This window comes from Anoplopoma fimbria, chromosome 9, assembly GCF_027596085.1.
Source record: "Anoplopoma fimbria isolate UVic2021 breed Golden Eagle Sablefish chromosome 9, Afim_UVic_2022, whole genome shotgun sequence".
Classification (NCBI taxonomy): domain Eukaryota; kingdom Metazoa; phylum Chordata; class Actinopteri; order Perciformes; family Anoplopomatidae; genus Anoplopoma; species Anoplopoma fimbria.
In genome coordinates this window covers 3,670,464-3,697,772 of record NC_072457.1, presented here as the reverse complement: position 1 = coordinate 3,697,772, position 27,309 = coordinate 3,670,464, and the positions used below count along the sequence as shown (strand labels likewise).

The following is a 27,309-nucleotide window of genomic DNA, read 5'->3' as shown; positions in this document are numbered from 1 at the left end:
ACACTTTAAGTATCAATGCCACTGTATAAAATACACCTTAAGTAAAATACACTTTAAGTAAAATACACCTTAAGTAAAATACACTTTAAGTATGAATACCATTATATAAACATATACATAATTAATGTATAAAATCGTTTTAATGACCAACGCTCCTAAAATGAACCTTTTATTTTGAAAGCGGAAACCGGAAGTGTTACATTCTGTCATATGTTGGCAAGATGGCGCTGCCCATGAGGAGGACACTGGTCGCTCTTCACAGAGCAACATGCAGCAGGTTGACTGTAAGGAGACATTTAGAGACGCTTTACTGTTCAGCAGGCAGACAGTCGACGTGTTGTTGAAGCAGATAGTTTATTAAACGTGTTATGAAGATGTTTGTGTGAAGAGAGCTGGAGGGAGCTAACTATGCTAATGCTAGCTACCTGTGAACCAGACATACATGGAACAATATCCACACCAGGAACATGGAAAAATAGATTGGGAATATTGTTAGGAATAAGTAAAATACAAAAACTTTGTATGAAAGTAAAAATTCTGACCTATTTATTTACCATCAATTTTCATTTAACAGTCACATTTTCTTTTAACAGTGGATTAAAGTAAATTAAACTAAATACATTTACTCAAATGCTGTTCTTAAGTACACATTTAAAGCTCTTGTACTGTTACTTTACCACGTTATGCTTCTTTATACTCTAGGCACATATTGTATTTCTTACTTCACTCTTCCAGTTACAGAAATGTGCTGCTTTACCTTAATTGATCTTTTTAATATGTTTTCAGGTTTTGTACTATTTTTAACAAATCAAACAATCAACCGATTAATGGCGAAAATAATCAGCAGAATAATCCATAATGAGAATAATAATGATTAGTTAATAAAGTAAGAGTAATAATATCTTAATGATATAATGTATAATTGTAAAACAGTCACAGGGGACATTTTCTACTTTTTCTACTTTTATTATAATTCCCTTATTATATTTATATACTTATATAACATTTTCAATCCAGGACTTTTACTTGTAAAAGAGTGTTTTTTACACTGTAGAATTTGTACTGTTACTTGATAAATGATCTGAATACTCCCTCCTCCACTGTTAACTGTTAACAAAGTATATATATGACACTTAACTATTTACATTTCTGGCATTGTGTACATTTACTTTTGCACTTCACTAATAATCTTAATTGTTTTGCCTATACTTTGTTTTATTTTCACCCTAAATATTTTGCAGTCTTTCTCACTTTTTGTTGCAACTGCTGCATAACAATCCCCCCCGGGATAAGTAAAGTTTTTTTATCTTAAAACACTTTCTCTCAGAATGCTGAGGCGTCTCTGGACCTGCGGCATCCGGTCCCGCTTTACCTGCCGGTCCGCACTAAGAAGCGGTACTTCATCCCTCCAGCTGTGGGGCTGAAGGGAAAGAGGGAGGAGAACCCGGAGGAAAAGGCCCGAGCGGCAGGCATCGTCTTCAGACAGCAGTACATGGAGAGGCCCATCAACATCGCATGCACTGGTAATAATGTTGTTTTTCATCTTAACAGGAATACATGAAGTTATTGCTGGTGTGTGAGACTTGTAGTTTCAAATAATTCAATGTTAAGACTGCAGAGGCTTTTGGAGAATGAACAACATTCTGGTACATTTATGAAATACAACAAATCAGACTTTGGAGGGATAAAAGTTAAGTTTACCATAACTTCCAAAATGTGTTTATAGCAAAGAGTATCAAAAACACTTAAAGTAACAAAAGTTGTTATTTAATGTGTGGTCATAACAAAAACATTTCTTTAGACTCATTCTGATATGAATAATAATTGTGTCACATTTAGACCCTTTTATTGTAGCCTGATAATCAGATTGAATCGCCATTTGTTTTCACTTAATCATTTTATGTATTATTTTTGAATCATTGTAAAATATCAGCTGCTTGTGTTGAGACAAGAAGAAGAACTTTGTCTTCTTTTGTTAAATGGATGACATGGTTTTTAGAAAATAATGTTTTTTCAGAAGTTTCAGGGGGAAAAAAATAGTTTGTGATACAAAAGTTCAGGTATCCAGAAATCGTTTTGAAAAAGAAACTGGTGTAAAAGTAGTGAGATCAATTCGACATCAGCACATTTGTCCTCAAATGTCAACGTCAATACTGGTGCTGTCGTTTTGCAGACTAAATGCTGTTTCAAAACCCCAAAATGTGGATGATCTACTCATTAATCAGACAGCAACAATGTATTTAGTAACATCTCTCCTGGTTGGAAGGTAAATACTGATTTATGGTCCCTGTTTGATGTCTTTGCCAGCGGGAATCTTCGACCCCTACATCCCTCCGGAGGGCGACGCTCGTCTTTCCACTCTGTCTAAAGAAGGCCTGAAACAACGAACCGAGCAGCTACGACAGAGCGCCGCCTCACAGCTAGCGTGAGATTACATCTCTTACCTCCTCTCTCTTATCACCTCATTACAGCTGTTTCTAAACATCTTAAGATGATACACTTTGCAGTAAAACATGAGAAAGCTGAATTGTACTTCTTTATCGTTGTTTCTTGCAGGATTCGTAAAATCAAGGAGCACGACTCGGAGTTCGTTACGAAGGGTTTTGCAGTGCGAGCTCAAGAAATCTTTATTGAGGGCCACAACGCCCTGACGCAGTAAGAACATGAACTCGTGTCTCTCTCTCTTCACTCTTCTGGCTGACGCAGCTCATCTCAGCCTCGTAGTCGGGGTGGGAAGCTGAACATTACCGTGAGGCATTTGTTATAGAAGCTAGAGATCGACTCATGCTGCCTTCAGCTCGGCTCCAAAGTGGGAAAGCATTCAAGAATTATTATTTTTTTGATTTACTTACCTAGACAGTTAATTAGCTGGTTGTCAGAAAATATCTGTGCAGACGAGAGCTTATGTACCTTTAGTGTTAAGACAGTCGTGTTGCCTGTTTATTGGGATCAAACTGTCTGATACTTTGTTATCTCCATTTACGACAGCTCTTTACAAATAAACAGAGCTAGAGTTACTTATTAAATTAAGATAGCAGTGAACAGTCCAGCTGTTTTAACAACCTTCTAATTACTTAAAAAGACAGTTCACCCCAAAATCGTAAGTTTCCTAGTTTTGAAGATATCGGCCATAGAGATGTCTGCCTTCTCTCATATGTAATGGGACTATATGACACTCTGATTGTGGTGCTCAAAGCGCCAAAAAATACATTTTAAAAACTCAACAGCAATGCCTCTTTCCATAAATCATGACCAGGTTACTCACGATAATCCACAGACTTTGTTTTGAGCAGTTTCATGTTGGAACTATTGTTGAAAGAAACCAGTTCTTAAATGAAACCTAAATGCTGCCGACGACAGCTTTAAATCAAGATGCACTGGTTTTTTCTTGCATCTGCATTGGCTCTTCAGCTCAGTCTGATTATGCTGAACGAGTAAAAATGACATTGAACTGGGAAAACTGTCTACCTTTTTATGTGGAGGTCCAATCAGTGTGTGTAGTCGATGGAAGTAATCAATTATTCAGTGCGTGCTGTATTGACCTGAGAAAGCTGAGTTCTCCTGTTCGTGGACCCGGTGGCGGCAGTGCCTACAGGTACCACAAAGCATTGCACACAAGCCTCGGCTACCCAGGGTCCACATCCTCTTGCAGCCACAGAATCAGCCTCTCTGCGCTGCATTTCTTCGGCTGTATACTCCGGCTCAAACACTACTGCTGAATATCCTGTGAAATGCATCCTCCTCAAGAACATCCTCATATTTTTGGGATGCCTTTTTTGCAGTTTGCAATACAAGCGAAGAGAACAAGGAAGTTCTGTGTTTGAGCAGGTAGAGCTTTGGCTTCAAAAGAGAAATACAAGCTGAAATATAAGCCTGTAGTTCCTCCTTGCATTCAGCTACGTCATTGTCACTTGTTCTTGTACATAAGAACAACAGATTTTGCAGCTGAGAACCCGGCTTTCTCTGTCATATAGCACTCACTGAGGACACTGATTGGACATCCACAAAAAAAGGTGGTGAATTTTCCCTTTTCATATAAATATAATTTGTCTATAAACTATTAAATTATTTCTTTACATTTCTTCTTCAAGTTGTTTTTGTTCTTTGTTAGAAACAAAACGGAACCTTTTCCAAAAACATCATACATTACTTTATAATGGTCCCAATTCCTCAGTCCTGTACACATGCAGTCACATGTCTTTTTAAAATGATTAAGAACAATATTTTTTTGTTTTTCAAATATGATCTTTATGGTTCGAAATTGGCTCGATGTTGACTGCACATTAATGGCTCAGTCGGTAGAACAGGTCGTCATTTAACCAGAGGGGTTGACTGTTTGAACCCAGACTCCCACTGTCTTTGAACAAGACGTATATATGTTTATATGTGCAGGTTGTAATCATTTTTTAAGTTTCTAAATCCAAACATCTCAAATTTAAAGATTTCTACAGAGGGATTCTTTTCTCTGTCAGACTTTCCGGTTCTTGTCGCCCCCTGATGCTCAATACAGCAGCATGTCATGTGACTAAACGTTGTCTTTGCATTTAGATATGATGATATGAACGCCTGCTGTGTTGTTTTCTCAGGTTCAACAAGGAGAAACTTCACTCCCTGGTGACGGAGAGATGTTATCCTGTAAGTGGTTTTCTTCTTAATGATGCTGACGTCTTCTCACTAATTCAGTTCCATCAAATCCCCAGTTTATTCTAGTTTTATCTCCTCCCATCGCTCCTCTGTCCTGTGTTCAGGAGATGACGAGGGGGAACCGTTACAAGACGATCAGCTGGAGGTTCCTAGAGTCTCTGGAGCCGCCCAAGGTGGTCCACGCCCGCTGCCCCGACATGGTCACCAAAGGTAACCTGTACGGACAGCTGACGGTCCGCATGCACTCCAAACAGGTAGGTGCAGAGCGAATCCAAGAGCAGTTTTGTGGTTTGCAACTGGATTTAAAAGTAAATATAACAACCAGGATTTAGGTGGCTTTTGTGAATGCTCTTTGACGTCCGGTTGTCCCGCAGATTCTGGCCATCTACGACCGCTTCGGGAGGCTGATGCTGGGCAGCGAGGAGCAGCCGAAGGACGTCTTGGAGTACGTGGTCATCGAGCGACACCTCGTCAACCCCTACGGCCGATGGAGGCTACACGGGAAAATAGTGCCGTCCTGGGCTCCGGCCAAGGACCCAATTATTAAGGTGACCCTCTGCTCTGCACCGGATGACTACATTTATCTTTTAGTAGAAGAAGAAGAAGAAGAAGGCAGAGTTCCAAAGGCACACTTACTGTCAAAAAGGGAATTAAAAAAAAACAACTTTATTAACTCACCAGTTCATACGTCACTTTAACGTGGACGAGGTGTTTCAAGCTTTTCAGTGTAATTTTCTGATGTTTTCAGTAATTCATTTTCCTCTTCATTTGCTTCATAATGCTTTTACACATACTTTGCTTCTTTCCCTAAAATAGCAGCTGTTTGGTTATAGTCCAAAAGCTTTCAGCAGTTTAACAGAACTGAACATTATAACCTTCACGCAGGGAGGATGCTTTGCAGGACTTCTTTATTTATTTATTTATTATTTATCTCGAGGAAACAAAAGAATGTACCTCTTATTAATTATAATATTTATCCAAGAGACGGAAACAAAAGAATGTACCTCTTATTAATTATAATATTTATCCAAGAGACGGAGAGAGAACAAAGTTTGTTTTCTAGAGATAACGACATAATTCACTTGTGATGTCACTTCTCGGGTAACGTAGATTTAACTGGTCAATCTGAGTTTTCCTGATTGTATTTTGTATAACTCTTTTTATGCAAGTTTCAACCACATTTAACGAGTATATCTCCATCATTTATGAATGTTTTGAACATGCACGAACTCCGACTTTTACTTAATCTTAAAAAAAAAAGAAAAGGATTGAATCACTGTTGCTGAGATTTGAAATGATCCTGTGATCTGTTACTTAGGGGTTTATCTGATACAGTACAAGTTTCCTCAATAATAAATGATGTTAGATTCTGCTTACCTGAGAAGTGGAGTTCAGTGTCTGGAGTGGAATAGAGGTTGACTTGCATTATACGCATCAGTGCAAAGCGCAGAATATAATCACCCTTAAATCTGTGAGTCAGCCCCCGCTGTGCCTCCATTAGACAGATGGAGCAGTAATGTTGCCTGGGAGGTGTTTCTCACTCAAAAAAAAAAAAAGCTCCACCATCAGTGCTCAGCAACAGTCTCCCTTCTCATATCTACTCTGGGATGATATTTGTTTATTAATAATGATAATGAAAAACAATGAGGAGCTTGTTGTGAATGTGATCAGAAAACAGGACGTTTCCTTTTAATTTATAGGAAGAAAACAAAGAAAATTATATTATGTAATTCATCACAACCCAATTCCAGTCTAAAGCCTTAAATGGTGTGTGTTTCCAAAACTATATAAAAAAACATATGGGTGATTTTTCACTGTTTATCAAGTGTCTTTAACACAGTATCAAATATTTTTTTATTCTACATTTTACATTTTTCATTCCTTTTTTCCCTTTTTTTGCTACAGCTATCCTTAAAATCTGTTGCACCAAACCTCTGAGGTTTGATTTTATTCTGTGTGGTTATTTAAGGCTCTGACATCTGTCAATCACAATCTGTCAAACCAACTGACCAATAAAAGGAGGACGCGTCCAGCAGCTGTAGTTCGAGATACAGAACAGAAACGAATACCAGAATAACGCGACCACAGCTGCCTCTGTGTTTAGGGGCTGTAACTAGTAAAAAAAAATGTTAACTTTCTTACAACTATTTAATTTAAAAACAACTAAAGGTAAAAAAAACAAATACCTCCTAATTTTAAGAAAATAAAGGAAACCATCCACAGTTATATAAAACAACCATGGAAAGTTGTTGAAGCACGATGTTTTCAAATGTCTTTCTGCTTTTTTTTAAACATAACAAACTGGTTTTCACATATTTGCCCAGAAGCTTAATTTCCCTCAGAAGAAGACATGGCATTAAAAGTATTATGGAATAGATAGTTGCTTGTTATTTGTTATTTTAAAAAGAATTCCTCTGCTTACAAATGACTCTGATCCTCCCCTTTCATTCCTCCAGACTGTCCTGATTCCTGGTCCGGAGCTGAAGCCAGGACAAGAGTTCGAGGCCCTCAACTATGAAGTTCCCAAACCGGAGGCGGTTCAGTGGAATAAATAGTCCACCGGGTGGCGCTGCTCTCAACATCAAACCACACTGGGACATTTTATGAGCAGTCATGCGCCAAAATGCTGTTTAAATTCTGGCTGTGGCTGGTTAGTTTGTCCACTTTGGCAGGAAACCAGGCTTCCTTTTGGAGGCTCTGATCTGTTTGAGAAACGCTGTTGGCTTCAGAAACGATGGAAGCAGCAGGTGAGTTTAAGGACGAGCAAACTACTGAGTCCTGCAACACACAGCAGTCTAGAATACTACTAATAATAACAGTAATAGATTTTCTTTCCTTTTCTATATTGTTTTAACTTAATGTCTACATGCAAAAAATAAAAATGCACAGATCTCCAGAAATTGAATGTTTTATTTCTGTGATGAATATACTGCATGTTGACCTCAGGAAATACAAAAATAAAGTGTCCCATCTGTGTCTCCTCATACCAGTAGATTTCATTTTTTCTTTATCAGAACAATCTTTCATAGAAGATATTGCATACAAAATTGAAAAAAACAGAACATGGGCTGTTTCTCTATGCAAATCAAGGGATGTTTTACAACAATATATATATATATATATTTGTTTTTTACTTGACATCAAATTACAGCACACTCATTCAAAAGACACACCAACATGCAACAATGCTCAGAACTAGGTAACTCCATTGACATTAAAACTTGGCGCCTTGTTTAAACAATGAGATCACTGAATGGAGAAAGAAAAAAATCACTGCAGCTGTTTTGGGACAGAATGACACTTTAGTAGTAGACGTGCTGAAAAAGTGACACCTGATTTCACAAATTTCGGTCATAGACATGTAACTTAATTACATCCATAGAGAAAACTGTTAATATTGTAAGTTTATATTACAATACTGCTTTAAAAAGGTTGTTCTTTAAAATGGCGTTCACTGATGTCAAGACATTGAAATGTACGACCTCTCTTGATGTCAATAAACTAAGCTAATGATAAATATATATAATAGTCATGAGATATCTTTTATTTAACCATGAATAAATTGTATTTCAAACATATGTCAGTTTAACCGGCTGTGTGCATAGCAATGAAGTCATTCAGAAGACTCTCTTGTGTATAAATAGAATATTTGTGAATATTACTTTGGTCCCAAAGATGTGACTTTTTTCCAGCAATGACTATAATAACTAATATCTGTATCTGCGTAAAGAACCCTAAAAAACTACTTTTGTAGTTGACTGAAACATCAACTTGTAATTAGTCAACTACTAAGGGGCAGCCCCATTTGTTATTGAAACTGAATCTTCATCTGCATAGCTCACATTATTTGCAATATTTAGTGAATTTCAGAGTCAAAAGCAGGTCCGTTTAGCTGAAACACAAGTTGTATTATTCACTTATTTTTAATGTTTATTTCATCTGGCCCATCTTGGTGAAACTGGTGTCTGTTGCACTAAAAAAAAGTACTGACATTACTTACAATGTTTAAGATTATAAAACAATTATGCAGTTTTCACTTCACTGTAAGGGGTTTAAAGGGCGTGTGTCTAAAGTTTATGATTTATGAATTTATTTGGCATTGTGTCTAAGTGGTGGAATGTTTTTATTACATAATTATGACTAAATCAAATGCGAGAGCATAGTAATAATCATTGGCATTTAAATCCGTCACTTAAGCAAACAAGAATGCATAGTTTTATCAATCATTAATGCATCATATAAAATGTTATTTGACATCCAGTGCTTCACATTAAACACGTTCTTTTACTTTGAAAGAAATTAGACTGAATTTATCGGGGCGAATGCTGGTTAAGCTTAGAGTTCCATCCTTTAGATCCTGTGCTGTGTTATGTGATAGTGAGCCTTGTTTTAGTTCAGCTTTGGGGACATTCACCTCAGCCATGGGGTCCAACATTACTGTATGTTCATTGCAAATATGTGTAATGTCACCTCAAAAACATACAAAGACACAAAAAGAACATTTCAATTTAAAAAGGGGGGTAGAAGCAGGAACAAAAGGGACTTCATTTAAAAGCCTTGGATGCCCTTCCATCAGCCAAGAAATGTCCGTCTGTAGTTCGTTGCTGGTTTAATGAGGGACATAAAGCATGTGTGCTTCAGGTGAAAGTGAAATTTATTGTCACTCAAGTTTGCACAACTCATTGGGTCCAGCTCGTCAAGTCTTTACTAAAAGCTTTTGCTTTGTGGGATAGCATGGCCCGAAAGTCCAACCTGAAATAACAAACCCTAAATTCTGTCCTTGATTAGCACGGTTACTTGCTTCAACAGAAAGGGGCTTTAAGGTCTGCCAGCTACAGGGAAGCTGTTTGTGAGCTGACCCTGCACTCTGACCTCACCGTGTAGCTGGGGGATGTAAAAACAAAGTTCCCAGTGACCATAAAAAGGTGAAGGGGTTAAATGTTAGAACAAATGCCGGCTAGGTTTAGATCACAGGTCAGGTGGGAATACAAGAGCCTCGGCAGCAAATTCTGCATCGTCGTCCTCATCTTCCTCAGGAATGTTCTCCGGCTCCCACGTGAAGACGTCCGAGGCATTGTCCGTGAATGAACCTGATCTGCTCCGTTCCATCGCCCAGGGACACAAAGCATCACGCCGGCCCAGAGCTAAGTTTGCTTTAGACTCATCTATATACTCTGTGCTGATATCTGCTGGGTTCTCCTCAACACTGAGTGGGCCCCCGTTCTCTGGGGCCTCATCTTGGTCACTTTTGGGATTATCGACTCTGCTTTCTGTTGAGGCTTGTGGATCCTTAGAGTCCCACGGACAAACGTTTCCTCCAGTGCTGTTTTGTTTTTTGACATCTCCTGGTTCGTCTGTATCCCACGGACAAACATCTGCCTGAGCGCCATCTTGCTTTTGGAGAACCTTTGGTTCGTCTGTATCCCACGGACAAACATCTGCCTGAGCGCCATCTTGCTTTTGGAGAACCTTTGGTTCGTCTGTATCCCACGGACAAACATCTGCCACAGCGCTTTCTTGGTTTTTGAGAACTTTTGGTTCCTCTGTATCCCATGGACAAACATTTCCTCGAGGGCTATCTTGCTTTTGGAGAACTTTTGGTTCTTCTGTCTCCCAGGGACAAACATTTTCATGGGAAATTCCTTGACTTTGTAGGTTCTCTGATGCTTTTAATACTTCAGTTTTGACTGCCCCTGCGCGAGCCGTTTCTTGCCTTACATGACTCTCAGATGTTTTGGGAGTCTGTGGCTTTCCTGATTCTGGTTCGCCACTATCCCACGGACAAACATCAGGGGGGGCAGTTTCCCAGGGACATATGTTTACCTTTGTGCTGTCTTTCCCATCAGTCTGTACAGAAGCAGCTCTCAATGGTGAGACACCTTTTTCTGAGTCTGCTGGTGTGTCTTGATGTCCAATCTCCCAGGGACAAATATCTACCTTGATAGTCTTTTGTGTCGTTGAGCCTGTATCAGTTGACTCAGTGTTCTCCTCTTCCCACGGACAAATGTTTCCCAAGTTTTTAGGGGGTTCAGGGAATTCCCACGGACAACTTTCTGCTACCTTGGTTATTTGTCGTCCCAAATGCAGGTCAGGGGATTTTGCATGGTGTTGCTGCACATTACTTATTTGTTTTGACGTAACGGGATAGATGGCAGGTTTCATAATTTCTTGTCGATGAGGCACCGACAGCGTTCCCTTGGTCTCCAAAGGATTTAGGTTTTCATAAACAACTTCAGCTTTGTCCTGAACATCCCAGGGACAGACATTAGCAGATTCATTATCTTGCTTTACTGAAGGTTGAGGACTTTCCGCTGCCTCCCAGGGACAAACATCTGCTGGACGTTTCAAAGACTGTTGTCCCTGTGAATCTCTGGACATGTTAGTATAATAAATAACTGGAATATCCTGTGAATCCCAAGGGCACGCATCACTACGACCACTTCCCCGTCTTTTCATATCCCCTTGCTCTTGAGATTCCCATGGACATACGTTAGCTGGTTGAGACACCTGTGCGTCCCAAGGGCAGACGTCTGCTTTAATGCTCTGCTGCTTCTTAAGTCCCTCTCCTTCCTGGGAAGTACCAGCTTCATCCCATGGACACACATCTGTGTAGGAAGTATTGCGGACGGGTGTAATTCGATTACTTCCCCTTCTGTGAGTTGAAGGAGTTCTACAACTGCTAGCAGTTTCCCAAGAACCAATACTACGTTTGCTGCTCTGCCTTGATAAAAACACATGTTCGTGAGTGCCATCTTTTTGCATGTCATCCACGTCCCAAGGGTAGACGGCAGATTTTGCGATCGAAAGCCTTCTTGGGCTTCTATCGGAAGAATCCATAGAAGAAAGTCTGATGGCATTTTGTTTCACGAGAGACGGTTTTTCTGCCATTGTCATACTTCTTTTCTGCAGTGACCTCTTTTCAACGCTGGGACGTCGACTAGATGTTCTAGATCTTGGCGTTGTTGAAGCACTTTCCTGACTTTTTTGTGAAACAGAATCCTCTTTATTGAAACTCCCCTCTTTACCGGACATGCTTCCTCCATCAAAGGAATCCATAGCTTTTTTCACAGAGAGCCACTTAGTGGTGGTGGTGGTGCGGAACGAGAAGATACGTTGATCTTTTGTGACCTTTGGTCTCGGAGTGCCTGGTGCACTTGCAGACACGGAGGCCTGTGGTTTGGGAGACTCAGCTCCACTCGATCCCCTATCCTCTGACGGGTTCTTTACTACGGATGGTAAATGATCCCAGGGACAGGCGAGCACTTCTGGGGTTGGTGGCCCTTTCTCCGACCCATCCTCAGAGTTGGCATAGGTGACATGTTTCTGGTTCTTGTCCGTTGATTGTTCTTGATCTAACTCCCAAGGACAGACCTCCGCCTTGTCAAATGACTCTGACTGGAGAGCACTCCTGGTCTGGTCACCAATGGAAATGCTCTGCCGGGACCTCGCCACCACCGTGCTGGCTCTGTTAACCTTGGCTAGGTTCTCCATAGAATGGGTGGTAGCGGAGGTTAGACTCCAGGACTTATGAAGCTTGGTGTGATCAGGATGCAGGAAATTGGTATCAATTGTCAGATTTTGCGCACTGGCTGACTTGCAAACTCCCAGTGGGATATCCAAGGAATCTGTCACAGATTGCCTGGAAGATCTCTTCACAGTGTTGGCCTTTAACATGGAGTCACGCAAGGAAGGGTCTCTTTCCCTGACATAGTGATGATCACTTTGGGACTTGCGCATTGATGGTGATGGTAATGGTGATTTCATGGAACTTTTATAACTGATACTGACATTATCCGGGGCCCTCCTGAAAGACTCGGAATGATACGCACTGATCCTACTGTGGAAGGATCCGTCTTTGTCCTCGCGGCTGTACTGCCGGCTCATGCTCTCTGGGATCTCCGCAATGCGTCTAATAATGGATCTCCCCAATGTGCATCGAGAACTTCGCTTCTTTGACAGATGGGGGTTGTTTGCTGTCATCTTCTTGGTCTTGTGGACTTCTAACTGGGCATATAACTTCCTCAGTTCATCCTGGTGCACATAAAGAAGGGAGGAAATTGATGACAGGTTTGAGGAAATGGTTGAGGAGAGGAAAAGATATGGAGAGTAACAAGTCAGAGGAGAGGTAACAGACACGTTTTCAATAACAAGAACACCGTTTAGGATAAGGATAAAGGGTGGAGAAAGGTTATACTGTATATGTTTATTCTACCACTGATTCTATTAACTGTTGATTTATTATTTTAATTATAATACATTTAAGATCTGTTTAAGTGAGTCTACATGTGATCATGACTGAAATTAAGGGACATTTATTTTCCTTATTTAAATGTGAGTTTAGGGATTTCTTCCCCATATTGTAAATCATGTCACACTGTGAAGTGATAACATCGTTCTGAGGGGACAAGGGAGTTTACCCGAAAGTCATCCGGGTCCACTCCACTGTGTTCACTCCAAGCAGAGTGAAAGCTGCTGTTGAGGTACGAGCCGGAGCGCCGCAGGTCCACTTCATCTTCATACACCTCTGCTGCAATCTCCTCTCTGCTCGGCTTAGACACATAAAGAAACTGTGGAGGACACACCGGAGTAAATATTAATTATGTTAACTTTCGTCATAAAAAATAAAAAAACGTTTGTTGTCATACACTTTCAAATACACTTTTGTTCACAGTGAAATTTCTCCACGATTATTGGATGGATTATCACAGAATCTAGGAAAATTCAACACTTTCGTGGTACAAAACTTCTCATAGCATCAATCATGCTACAAAAACAGTTTCTTCCCGACTGCATTCTGGCTCATCAACAGGGTCTGGAACCGGAACCCCCCTATGGTCAATGGTAATATCTAGCTAGATAGCATGGCTAATTTAAATAAACCTGGATTAAGGCAAGAATATTTCAAGAGGTTGTGATGACTTGATGACCTTTTGTCCAGTTTGACCCCTTATTCTACCCCAAGATGCCACGAGTACCTTGGGAATAAAGAGCAGGGCGAGAGTCACGGTGATGGTCACATGGGTGTGCGTGAACGAGAGCAGCAACATCCAATCAGGATGGAGAGATGGAAAGGTGAACCTGAGGGAAAACAGAAAACATAAACACAGGTCATATCGGTGCACTGCGTTTGTAAATGTATTGCCGAGACATGCTTACTGTTTCATACCTGAACAGATGAAACATGGAGGAGAGAAGCAGCTCGTTGTGGATGGCGATGCCCATGTAACGAGGCTCGTGGAAGGCCGAGGGAACCGGCCTGACGGCGGTCCACAGGGAGCTGCCCCAGCACAGGAACAGGAGCTCCGCTGAGGTGGAACAAAGGTTTTTTTCAATTTATTAGAGTTTAGTACGTTTTTAGCATTCTAATATTGATGAAATGCTTAACATTGTGTAAACTGCATCAACCGATTTTTTGGGGAGGATAATTATTTTTCACTTTTTCCAGCTACACGAACGAGGTCTGTGTTCCTAGAGTTCTCTTACAGGGAAGAATTATGGCCAAAAACTACCAAAAATTGAATCAAATTGTGATAAACCAGAATTATCCTTTAAGGAGAGAAATTTTTCCTGTGTTTTACTATGTTCTTCCATGTTGATAAAAGTTAATATTGATTTCAAACGTATTCATTTCGTCACTATTTTTTGAGGTCAAAATATACCCAGATTGAGTTGATTTCTTAAAAAAACAAAAACAAATTATAAACCTAGTTTGTTACATAAATAAAAAGCAAAAATAACTGCATTGTTGGATGGAAAGTATCTATCAACACACACAGTTATTTACTTAAAAACAACATTCTTCATTTTTTGGTAATTAACATCTAGGGTTGCATAATTAAATTATTTCAGAAACAAAAAGGGAGAACAGTTTTCTCTCTATTCTAAAGTGTCTCTTCCTCGAGTGTCCAGGCCCGTCTTCCCCCCCGCTGCCACTCACCCACAGCCATCATGTAGTCCCAGCGGTCCAGGTAACACAGGATGAACCCCTGGCCGTCCGACGTGCTGGTTGTGATGAACACCGGGATGTTCCTGTCGCGGTTCTGCAGGACACCGACCGTCCAAGCGCACAGGAACCAGCTGACCGTCATCAGCATCACTCCCAGAATCCTCAGCAGGTGCAGGCTGGACATGTAGGGCACCCTCTGGGCCGTGCGTGAGAGGAACACCTTCAGGACCCTGAGAGGCAAAGAAAATCAATCAATGTTTCAAGATGCCTGTGAGCATATAGGGAAACTTACTGTGCAGGTTTAGGGAGTTTAAAGTGAGGCTATTTAACATAAAACTGTCCTTTTCCAGAAGTAGGAAACAACAAACCTGTGATGTTTGATTCATTTGATTCTTTTTGAAGTGTTATATTATCATTAAATGCTTATTTCACTGCTAAAGTTTCCTCTGGGACAAGAAGAGGAGATACATATTGGACTTTATTTTGCAACCAGAGGAGTCGCCCCCTGCTGGTCAGTAGAGAGAACGCAGTTTTAAAAAACTTTCGCACCGGCATCACTCTGCAGAACCGGAGAATGTTTTCAACCAACTGAAATCTAACTGGATGTTACTGAAAAATAACATAAACCAAACCCACCTGTACATTTTCAGAGTGACCGTCCCGTAGACGATGGAGAAGCCGAGCATTCGGACCCAGCGGAGCAGAATACACCTGAACGTACTCGGCTTGAAGTACATGATGAACACCTGCAGAGACAGACATTTCCTGTAAGTTCTACTACCATTAAGTAAAAGTACTTATACCACACTATATCAAATACTCTGTACTGCGATGGAAAATGTTACAGCAGGTGATCTGTTTGTAGATGAAATGGCTGCCCGACCACAGTGACCCCTCGCTGAGATGAGAGAGTGAACTTTGACCTTTCATCTGGGACAGTCAGAACTACAGTCAGGTATGTGGGCTGCAGTTTACCTTTGAATTTCTCCAAACACAGTTCGTCCCAAAACGCCCAATAAAAGATTCTGCTCATTTGTTGCACTCCTTTCCTGTCACTGTACGGTAAATATGTTATAGTTTAAATCTCTGTTTAATACTTTATTTACTTGTATGTTATTTTTTTGTACATTCTCTGCCTTGTCCAGCACATTGTCCTCAATGAATCCTTTTTATTGCCCTTAATGTACTCAAGCGCGTATAAATGGTTTTCCTTTTTTTCCTTACAATTGTGACACAGACTACTTGTGCAAGTGACACATAGAACAAGTATAGAAAAGAAGAAATAAGATAGTTGTTTTTGACGAGTTTAAACTAACCTTCGACGTAAATTTACAACCGCTACAGTAATATTCTTCAAATATGGACATTAGAGAAAAGTCTAATCTTTGCTTATATAAAAGACAGAGCCAGTATTTATATTAGCGATCCATCGTGCAACTGTTTAGAAGAAAAACTCTACATTTATTCACTGCATTTCCAACAGGTGTATACAGTTCAGTTTGGAACTGAATGAAATGAGGAAGAGAAGGCTAGTCAAATTATTTTATTTGTGATACGAAAATTTCTTCAAAGCAGCTAAAATACTGAATGAGCTAATAAGAAGTTAAATATTAGCAAAACATCTGAGAATAAGAAACGCCACAAACTGCAAAAATCTTCAAAACCACCATAGAGATCAATCAGCACCTTTCAAGAACAGCTAAATGTACCCAATATACTTTTTTTTTCAGATTATTATACAGTAAAGAAAAGATTCTTAATAATATTATAATCCATTTATGCCAATAAACTCCTTTAATTAATTCTAAACCAACAAGAAAAGCCATTTCCTGTGCACAGGGAATAAATCTCTGCTGTGTTTGAAAGAAACACAGACTCTAAATGGAGATGTCACCTGATTGAAATACAAATATGATAATGTTACGACCTTTTTAAAATCATCCCACCAGTGTGCAGTTAAGAGGAGCTGAGCTGCCATGAGAACGGCCCATTAACATGTTCACACATCGCATGTTAAACTGAATCAATGATCAATAACCTGCAGTAGAGTACCGACTCAGCAGTAACGGCTCATATCGACTGACACCTTCGGTCAGATGGATAAAAAGTCACGGCCGATTACAGCTCTTTAATTGGTAAAATGACTCTAAAGATTGATTTATGAAAACTGTCGACTACCTTCCCGCCCAACCCCTCCCCACTTATACACTCACCCACACCCTCACCCATTTCACCCTCCCACAAATGGTCCATTATGATTTAATCCGTGGCGCTGTGCTGAGCAGTGATCTGTAAAGAGCTCTAATCTCTGACACTCTCGGCTCGCTCAGACACTCACCGGGAAGTAGAGGAGCAGAGAGCCGAACAAGATCGTCTCCAGCAGCAGCAGGCCGGACGCCCGGATCCTCTGAGGGACGAGAAAAGAGACCAGTTAGAAAGTAAAAAAAGAAGAAGAATGTGGTGCTGGTTGAGAAGTTAAAGGACTTTAACAGTGTATTTTTTTATTATATATAATAAACTACAAATCTGCAATTCTTTTAGAAAGGAAAAGTAGCAATATCGCTGTGTGGACAGAATTTGTTACAGAATCTGCATTCAAAACTATATTTAAGTAAAAGTACAAAAGGAGCTGCACTGGGATACGGTCTGAAGTCTTGAAAGTGACTCTTGGATGTGAACAGTGGTGCACCAACACAGATCTTTATCACGTTTTCTCCACTCGAATGGCAACCTAGAGGGCTACTCTATATATTTTCTCCACTGGAAGAAAAACCTAGAGGGCACTTAATCAAGTCCCCTCCACTGGAAGGGCATTCTAGAGGACCCTTTATCAAATCTTCTCCAACGAAAGGGCATACGATAGGGTACTTTATCACGTTTTCTCTACTGGAAGGGAATCAAAGAAGACACTTCATAATATCTCCTCCACTGGAAAGCATCCTAGAGGGCACTTAATTATGTTTTCTCCACTGGAAGGGCATGCTAGAGGGCAATTCATCACGTTTTCTCCACGGGAAAGGAATCCTATAAGAGACTTCATAATGTCTTTTCCACTTGAAAAGCAACCTAGAGGGCTACTCGATATTCTTTTCTTATTTTTTTATCAAGTCCTCTTCACTGGAAGGGCATTCTAAAGGACCCTTCATCACATTTTCCCCATGGAAAGGGCATACGATAGGGCACTTTATCCAGTTTTCTCCACTGGAAGGGCCTGCTAGAGGGCATTTCATCATATTTTTTCCACGGAAAGCAAATCCTTGAGGGCACCTCCTCAAGTTTTCTCCACTGCATGGACATCCCAGAGGATACCTTATTTTACTTAAAATGGGAAGAAAGCCTCAGCGTTATGTTTCAGCTTTTAAAAATACTAATGAAAGTAACCCTCTATGAGAAAATACAGTATATGCATCATGCTAAAGCAGCAAAGTCTAGCTTGGAAAAGGTTTTGTTTTCTTTCTGCATCCTTCGTGTCACAAGAAAGATGAAATGACACTTTGTGTGAAATATTTAATGTATCATGGCTCAACGCCTGGAACAGCTCTCCTCCATCCAACCCCATCCGTACGGTGGCCCCGTTGAGCCAAAAGAAACCACCTGACTCACCCGGTTGCGACGGTTCCTGTAGGCCACCAGCATGCTGACAAAGATGAGGAGCATGAAGACGCCCTGGACGGCCAGCACGCCGCCCCTGAGCAGCCAGGCCTCTTGCACCCAGCATGGGGTGCCGTCCTGGCAGCTCTGGCAGCCCGGCCAGCAGGGGAGACAGATTGGCATGTTCGGGTAACACATACCGCCGTCACTCCTGTTCACGGGGCCACCATCTGCATCCACACCTACACAAACCCACGTGAGGACCTCATAGACATGTGACTTACAAAAACAGTACAGTACATACAGCAGAAGCATTTAATGACTCTAAAGGATGCACTTGCTCCTGTATTATAAAATAATCAAAGGTAGCCTGCCACCGATTAAAGAACCGGGTTTGAGTCCCATCTGGTTCATGCATCCTTAAGAACATGCCTTTGTTTGAAGATGGGGATACATGTCCTTTTTGCTGCATCTCCTTATGATTTCTAGTGAACTACATGTTACAGTTCTCCTGGTAAAGCTTATCATTGGATGTGAAAAGTAACAGTGACTCCATGTTCCTCTTAGAGGAGCAGAGACGAGGTGATTAGTTGATTGAACACTCAAAAATGGGAGAAAATTGAGACAAAATCAAAATTACGTTTCTAAAGGATCGAGTGATTATACAAAGCTTCCCATGCCAAGTATGATGCACATATACGGAATTCAAATCCTGCTTTTGCATTCATTAATCTCAATGCACAGAAATAAGACACAACAGCTGAGAACGAGAGCAACAAAGCTGGACAAATATAGAATAGACAGGACAGTTATGTACACAAGTATGTAAAAAAATAGGTGTATATATAATATATACGCCAAAAACCACCAATGACCATCAACATAATTACAATGTCTATATACAAGTGATTCAGAAGTAAATAGTATATTTAGTAAAAACAAAATGAATATTGAATTGGTAGATATGTACTGTATATGCTTGTAGACATCACACGTCTACATACAGAATCTACAGCATGTAGGATTTATAAAGACGATGACATGATTCATATGTACATGTTAAAAACCATGTGCAGTTTATCTGTAAAAGTATAATCTATAGTGACAGTAAGTGAATAAAAAACAACCCAAAATTAAATCAAGGCTGCATAATTTGGTCATATTTTCTCAAGAATATAAATCCAATATTCTCTCTTTTAAAGGGCCAGTGTGTAGGATTTTGGGGGGTTTTATTAGCAGAAATGGAATATTATATAACCATGTTTTCATTAGTATTTAATCACCTGAAACTAAGAATCGCTGTGTTTTCATTAGCTTATACTAAGTCCTTCATATCTGTAGAGGGAGCCGTTCCTCTTCACCGAGTCCGCCATGTTGCTCTAGAGAGAGACTTTCACGTTTTTTACCCTCCCTGAAGGCCACCCTAGTTTTCTGATACGCTTGGAAAAGGAGGATTGAGCTGAGGAGTATTTAGTTGGCTGCAATCTGCAACATCACCACTAGATGTCACTAAATCCCACAAACTGGACCCTTAACTCTTTTTTTTGGTCCCTACCAACTCCTTTGGAAAAATATCTGACTCTTCACCTGCTATGTTTGTCTGTACGGAGAGCTTTTATAGCTTATTTTGCTAAACATGTGCTGGTTGGAGCATGAGAAGCAACTGACAAACTAAAAGATACTAAAAAGTGAAACCATACTTAATAAAACGGTGGCATATCTGCAAATCTGAGATACTAGGTTAGTCAGATTCTTTTCAAATTAGTTGAACTTTTCGTCATGGTCTCCTCATCAGGAAAACAAAGGACATGAAACAAACCCTGTGTTTAGTAAAGGCTGGACAGGAATACTATCTTTTTGATGAAAAAAAAAAAAAGACTGTGACTCGTGGTTTGTTTTTAGTACACCTGTGATTTCACCTGTTGGGCAGCAGAGGTAAGGTGCTAGTTGTTGACTCACCTGAAGCTCGAGGGGCTATCTCTGGGTTGTAGTAGCCTTCTTTACAGCGGCAGCAGTACTGACCCAGTCGAAAGCCCTGACCTGGACTTGGTACGCACTGCAAGAAACAGAGATTCATTATTCTGATTATTCTCTTTTTGTGTTCTCCTTTTAGTAATAACAATAAGACCAAATGCTTTATAATTAAATGCTTCTTTTATTAGTTTCTTACTGGTTTCAATTGACTTTTATAACAGATTTTTTTTATATGTAGCTAACATTCTTCTGTCCTTCATTTACTCATTTAACTCTTGCCACCATGTGGATTCACACATTATTAAAAAAGTGTCTTAATCAAACTAAAATGACAATAGTTACACCTTGTATCATATTTATAAAGTTACACACTAAGAGCTGCCCAGTTACAGAACAGATTCAACCATAACTGTGACCTGAAACCAGGCAATGTTTGTCCCATTATTACACGAAGGAGAGAACAAATTAACAGAAACAATATAAAACAATAAAAGCTACAAAGTTCAACATTGTGTTTAGCTTATGTCACAGAGGTCCATAAATACTGCTCCATAATTTACTAATACTTAGCATTTTAATCACATTTACCTAATATTTTCCTGCAAATAATTTATTTTTATTTATATATAAAATAAGAATTTCTTTGAAAGAACTTAATTTGTTATAATTAAAAAATTGTCTGTATTCCCATGTTCAGCTAACATGAAAACATTCAAGGTTACACTGGTAATTAATTAAAATAAATCAGATCAAACACAGGTTTCACTTTAATTAGTAGAACATGACAAAATTCTGTCTATGAAACTTTCTAGGAAGTTATTGGAAAATGACGGACCTGCAATACAAAACGTTTTGCAAAACATGTCGTAAAGCACTGCTTATAATATGTCAACTATCTGAATGCCATAGTTTTAGTTAAGTTATTCAGGTTAAAGTTAAGGTTTGTGCATTCAGACATGATGGTACCTTCAATAACACACATCCAACATGAGAGTTAAACTGAAACTAAAAAGTATGCAGGGTTTGATATGATTTTATTGTTGGATGCAACGTTAATGTAGTTAACTTTACTGTTTACTGTATAAAGCGTAGACATTTTTTGAATTTATGTTTATTTAAAAAAATTTTATTTGGGCTCAGAAGGAGTAGTTGTTGAAGCAGCATTGTGTTCCAGCTGATGCTGCTGTGAAGCTAAAAAATCCTGAGTGAATAAAGGTTAAAAGAAAAAATAGGTCAATTTCACTCTATTTTGCTCTGACGCTAGCTTCAATTTAGTCAGTCAGGACAGTCTGACACACACACACACACACACACACACACACACACACACACACACACACACACACACACACACACACACACACACACACACACACACACACACACACACACACACACATACAAACACACTTGGATGCTCTGTGTGTTAATCTAAGTTAAAAGCTAAATGGATACATAATGCCTCTACTGAGAGCATTATCCTTTTCTAGAGAAATCCTGTTCCAAAGCACACACATAAACACACACACACACACACACACACACACACACACACACACACACACAACACACACACACACACACACACACACAAACACACACACACGGTGGCCTTGCATATTTATATACAAACCCACAACCCCTTTATCAGATGCTCAAAGACCTAATGGCACGGGCAGAACATTAATGTGAGATGGATTATACAAAGCAGTCAACTTAATTCTCTTCATGGTCGCGTCTCAATTCATCAGAGAGTCGTAGTAGTACGTCAGTGTATTCAGTCATCAAAACCACGGTGGACACTTCAAACGCTTCACCAGAAAAACTTGAATGAGGCAGTAATATGCATGATCAAGAAACACTTCAGGTTTGTGAATATTTTTCACAACCAATGAACAGAAGTTACAGTATTTTGAATTACTAGGAGTGACGTAGAGACGTCGTATACGTCAATCACAGTAAGCCCCGCCCTAAAGCATACCCTGCTTTATGGTCTGTTTGACTCTAAATGGAGCATCATTTACTAAATGAACATCATGCTGTATTGAAGAAGACTTGAAACTAGAGATTGAGACCATAAACTCATGTTTACAATGTTTACTGAGGGAATAAATCAAGAGAGAAGTAGAGTCATTTTCTCATAGACTTCTATACAACCAGAGGAGTCGCCCCCTGCTGGACAGTAGAGAGAATGCAAGTTTTAAGACTCTTCCACATCGGCTTCACTTGGCAGAACCAGAGGTTGCTGCCTGGTGAAAACTGAAACGATGGAATGAAACATAGAAAACGTGACGTAAATATGGCATTTATGTGAGGAATTTTACAAGATGTGATTATTCAGTCAAATAGTTGCCCCAATTTTAGCCTCTCCAGTGAACGTCAAAGTCAAAACTTTTCCACTTCAGCCAAATAGAAAAACTTTTTTGCAAATTCTTGGCTTTCACACCCAAGTTTTTGCCATGTTCACAAGGTTTTACCAAAAATAGTCAATCTGGTGCCTTAAAGTCTTGGAACCTACAAAAAAAGAATCTGTTTTGTCTTTTAGCTGTAATGCAATGTTTTATATCAGCAATGCATTAGATGAGATCACTCTCAGGGATAAAGTTGTTTGCAGAAACATATATGTATAACTGTGTGTCATCAGCATAGGAGTGAAACATTAATCGCTGAATTATAGATTTAAGGGGAAGCATATACAAATTTAACAGCAGTGGACCCAGGATTGACCCTTGATGGACTCCATATGGGAGGTCGACTTCATCTGATTCAGAGTTACCAATAGAAACAGAGAAAGATCCTCCAGTAAGATAGGAAAAGACAATAGGGAACTGTACCTACTGTACCTGTTTAAGAATATATATATTCTTTAACAGAGTTTGTATATCTAGCGATCTGATGTTTCTGATCAAACGGAGCATCTTTTGGCTCATTTTTAAACCAGGTACTTTACGTTTGTTCTAAAATCCGGTAGGACAGAACGGGACAAAGGGTGCCATGTGGATTTCTTTTTTTTTTCATGAACTGTTCTCTAGTGTTTCAGACCTCTGTGAGTGCGGGGCATAAAGGGGAAGTATGTCAGCGGGCTGGATTATCGCCGTAATCCATCAGATCATCCTGCAGCCCGCCACCCAGTGCATCCATCTTTAAATAGACGGCGGAGATGAGAGGTGGAGGATTGGGTCTGCAGTACAGACCGACCGGCAGGGAAAAGGGAAAGCTGAGAGACGGGTGGAAGTGGTGGTGGATTGTACGGGGGTGGGGGGGGGGGGGGGAGCAACCAGAAGAGAGGAAGTGTGAATACGTGAAAGCAACAGGATAAAAGAGACGGAAAGAGCTTAAACCATTTTCAGAGGTCACAAACTGAGTTTAACTAAAAGTCACAAACATGAGGTAGACAGTTCAAACAGCTTGTCTACAGTTTAGTCAGTATTTAAATGAAGGCGAAATAGTTTGTGTAGCAGTTGTGGTGTATTCAGATACTTTACTTCAGTAAAAGTACTACTACCACACATACCACAAGGAAAGATCCTGTATTGCAGATGTTACTTGAGTAAAAGTATGTAGGTATTATCAGGAAAATGTCCTTAACGCATTCAAAGAAAGTTCATTGTGGATTAATCTGCTGATTATTTTCTCCTTTAATCGATTGTTTGGTTTGTAAAGAAAGTGAACATAGTGAGAAATGTCGACACAATTACTACATGATCCCTGAAGTATTTTGGTTTAGTTTCTGTCTATGTTTATATGAGGACATTGCCCCTGCAAGTAAGTTGGACTAACCACGGTTCAGGTAAGACCTGCGTCAGTTTCTCCAGTACGACTTGTGCCGTGACACTAAAACAACTCTGATTGGTTGTTTTGAACGAAGGTTCAGGATCCAGATGAGGTCGGGGAAAGAAAATCTTTCAATCGTTATATATTTGAAATGTCCCTTCTCGGCACCAAACTGCTGCTTTTAAATTGAGAAATATCTAAGAAGATGCAAACCTGTGATCTTGGGAGTTCTCAACCTTTTTTTACTCAAAATCCAACCCGCCCCCATCACCAGCAGCAGCTGGATTATTATTGTTTCCTGTGAATCATTAACAGATGAGGCTGATGGACTGAAAGCGATTTAGTGTTTCATAAAAAGGGCACATGGTGATGTCTCCTTTATCAAAGGTACAGTGTTCATCAAAACCATCCATTTAGTCTTTGTAAAAGTTCACTGGCTTTGCTGCTTCACAGGTAAAGGGACACTTCATATGCTGTTTGTGGGGCAGTTTTGCCCTTTTGGGAGGCAGTTTAAAGGTTAGAGGAGGGGCTTCACACTGAATGATGCCCGATACAAATTCTCACACCAACCTTTTTGGTGAAATGTCATCAAGTTCTGCAGGATTGTTTGGAGCTAGTAATGCTGTCATTGGGCAGTTTGGTGGTTATAAGACTTAATACAAAATATTCAAATCTTTCCAGAGCAGCAGGATGTTTCTCTCTGGTGCGATCATTCAGTTTACCTCCATGGTGGTGCGGTTGCACAGGTGAGTATCAGCAAACCAGCCGTCTCCTGTTGCACACTGGTCCAAGTCGATGTCTTGAATGTTGACGTCCACACGGATCACACCTCTGACAAAGAAACACAGAAGGGAGGTCACACACTTGCGTCACAGAAAAATAAAAAAAATTCCGTCTTCAGAAACCCTTTATTTAAATACAAATGCTTCTAAATCTTTTCTCCAGAGTGCTGGACAGAAGGTCACAGGGGCCAACGCAGAACTAGAACGGCAGGTGAAATACCAAATAATTTGAATGTCAGCTTGAAAGCTTTTATCCTTTTCAGGGACATAGAAAAAAAAGCGCTCATTTGAGAGTCGCTTCCAAGTTTTTCTGAAATGTTATACTATATTTGAAATATATTTTACAGGCAGTAAAGAAAGGAGACTTTGCTCTAGTCCTTCAGTGAAGGACACAAGTACTTCTAATATTGACAACGTCAGAGAGTCTGAAGCCGACCAACTGGACATTTTCTCTCCTCTACCCTGCAGATAGCTCGCTACTCTGCATGTTTAGTAGTAATGCTGTCAGAGAATTCTCAGCTTCCCGCTTGCAGATGAGACAGAAAGCATTCACATTCAGAAAGCATATTAATTGTCCATCTCTCCTGCTGGAGGGAGATATTTTGGTCTCAAGTTTTGCAGTTGGGCGCAACTTATTTATTGTCAGATGTGAAATAAATGAGCCAGTTTTGCAGAAAACTGCTGGTAAATTATTGCTCTAAGATAAAAAGAGACACATTTAACAATATATTCCAAACATACAAGTGACATCATTTAACACCAACCGTCACTGTATCAACATGAAATATTGTTGACGGAAACAGACGATACAACTAAATGTAGTTTCAAAAATAAAAACTTTTTGGTTGACAAAAACTGTGTTTTTCTAAATGCAGCAATTCCATGTGCTGCCACGCCATTTCAGGACTAAAATAACAGCGTCTATCGCTTTTCTAAACTACTAGAATTCATCCAGCGCAAACCCAGCAGGTCAACAAACAATCTGTTGCTGTCGGTACCAGGATGCAACCTCTTATTCTGCAGAGTGAAGCCGATGCTGAAGTGTCTTGAACTTGCATTCTCTCTAATGTCCATCAGGGGGCGACTCCTCTGGTTGTATAGAAGTCTATGAGAAAATGACTCTACTTCTCTCTTGATTTATTCCCTCAGTAAACATTGTAAACATGAGTTTATGGTCTCAATCTCTAGTTTCAAGTCTTCTTCAATACAGCATGATGTTCATTTAGTAAATGATGCTCCATTTAGAGTCAAACAGACCATAAAGCAGAGTATGATTTAGGGCGGGGCTTACTGTGATTGACAGGAAGCTACCAGAGCCGTATACGCTGTATATTTTGGCTAATTTAATATATAATTCAATTAGCATTTAATATAATCTCTTGACTGAAATAGACAAGAATGTCAACAGTCATCATTGACTAAAATTAAAATAGTAATGTTTTCTCTTTGACAAAGTTTAGTCAACTAAAACAGGATGAGATTGAAAGAATGACAAAAACTAACAAGGCCAATTGACAACAGACCAAGAATAAAAAGTAAAAAAATTGGACAAAATTGGCTCTAGTGTAAAAGCTTGGATTTATGTGTGCATGTGTGTGTGTTTGTCTGTGTGTGTGGTTTGGTGTGTGTGCAGGCCCTAACCTGAACTCTGGTGTCAGGTCAGGCTTGAGGCCGTAGAAGGAGGTGGACAGTGTGAGCATCCAGTCGGAGACGAAGAGTCCGTCCTCACAGTCGAGGAAGGGGGCGTTCCCCAAGCGCACCCCGCTGTGATTGGTCACGTAGCTGTCGCCCTGCCTCCACTTGGGCGTGTCCAAGGTGCTGAGGTCGTTGAGGAGCACCCGCTTGGACAGGGCCGCCATCGGCTGGCTGGACTCCGGGAATTTAAAGCTCCTGAACCAGCTGTCGTCGGGGGCGGGGGCCGGCGGGTGGAGGCTCTCCCAGGCCTTGGATAAGTCCTGGAGGATGATGGTCTGCACCTTGGCCGACGGGTTGCGGGAGGCGCAGAGCACCAGCTGCGGCGCCGGGGTCGTCGGGTCGGCGTCGAAGGTCAGCAGGGCCCGCCGGATGAGCAGGTCGGCCTCCAGGAGGGCCCGGACCAGGGCGTGATACCACTCCATGTCCTCCTGCACCGTGCTCTCCCGCAGGTCGCTGGCCTGGAAGATCATGTTGAGGAAGTTGGCCGTGTTGGCCAGCGCGTCCAGAGCCGAACGGAGGGGGTGCCGAAGCTGACGGGAAGCGACCCGGCCAGACCCGGGGGCTGTACGCCCGGGAGCAGCGGGAGGCCTCCAGAGCGGACGGGTCTCTAGTGTACAGGAAGTTCTCTGCTGGCGACCAATCATCTTCCTCCTGTGTGGGAGCTTCTGAGGGCGTCGCTGCAAACCCAGATGGATCTGTGGGTCTGAAGGAGCTAGAGGGGGGGAGGAGGAGGTGGAGGAGGAGGTGGAGGGGAGGGGGGACATCTGAGGGTCCTGTGCTGTTTGATAAAGAGTCGGTTCTGTTGTCTGCCTCCACCGAGACTCCTGATAGGATGTCTGGAGTCACCTGTGCTCTGAGGAGGGATGGGAGCAGAAGAAGAAGAAGAAGCAAAACAGGACCCAT

General features: G+C 40.6%; 2 protein-coding genes across 2 annotated transcripts; one reads left to right on the top strand and one right to left on the bottom strand.

Moving 5' to 3' along the window:
* Positions 1-211: 211 nt before the first annotated feature.
* On the top strand, positions 212-7,622 carry mrpl45 (mitochondrial ribosomal protein L45). Its single transcript, XM_054604954.1, has 8 exons — positions 212-284; positions 1,328-1,523; positions 2,308-2,425; positions 2,557-2,655; positions 4,587-4,635; positions 4,749-4,898; positions 5,019-5,192; positions 7,101-7,622. Exons 1-8 carry the CDS (start codon positions 222-224, stop codon positions 7,197-7,199), a joined length of 948 nt encoding a protein of 315 aa, XP_054460929.1. The 5' UTR covers positions 212-221; the 3' UTR covers positions 7,200-7,622.
* Positions 7,623-9,612: 1,990 nt separating this feature from the next.
* gpr179 (G protein-coupled receptor 179) lies at positions 9,613-27,309 on the bottom strand. Its single transcript, XM_054605172.1, is given in 12 exon segments — positions 9,613-12,675; positions 13,062-13,211; positions 13,620-13,722; positions 13,811-13,949; positions 14,582-14,820; positions 15,227-15,336; positions 16,929-16,997; positions 18,194-18,423; positions 20,141-20,237; positions 24,652-24,760; positions 26,353-26,927; positions 26,929-27,309. Coding segments are annotated over 12 exon segments (5,265 nt in total).

What these genes read in the sequence shown, in the direction of transcription:
- mrpl45 (XM_054604954.1), top strand. Translation starts at nt 222, where the DNA reads ATGGCGCTGCCCATGAGGAGGACACTGGTCGCTCTTCACAGAGCAACA. An exon ending in CAACATGCAGCAGGTTGACT is followed by an intron (nt 285 to 1,327) that starts GTAAGGAGACAT and finishes ACTTTCTCTCAG; the next exon opens with AATGCTGAGGCGTCTCTGGA. An exon ending in GGCCACAACGCCCTGACGCA is followed by an intron (nt 2,656 to 4,586) that starts GTAAGAACATGA and finishes TTGTTTTCTCAG; the next exon opens with GTTCAACAAGGAGAAACTTC.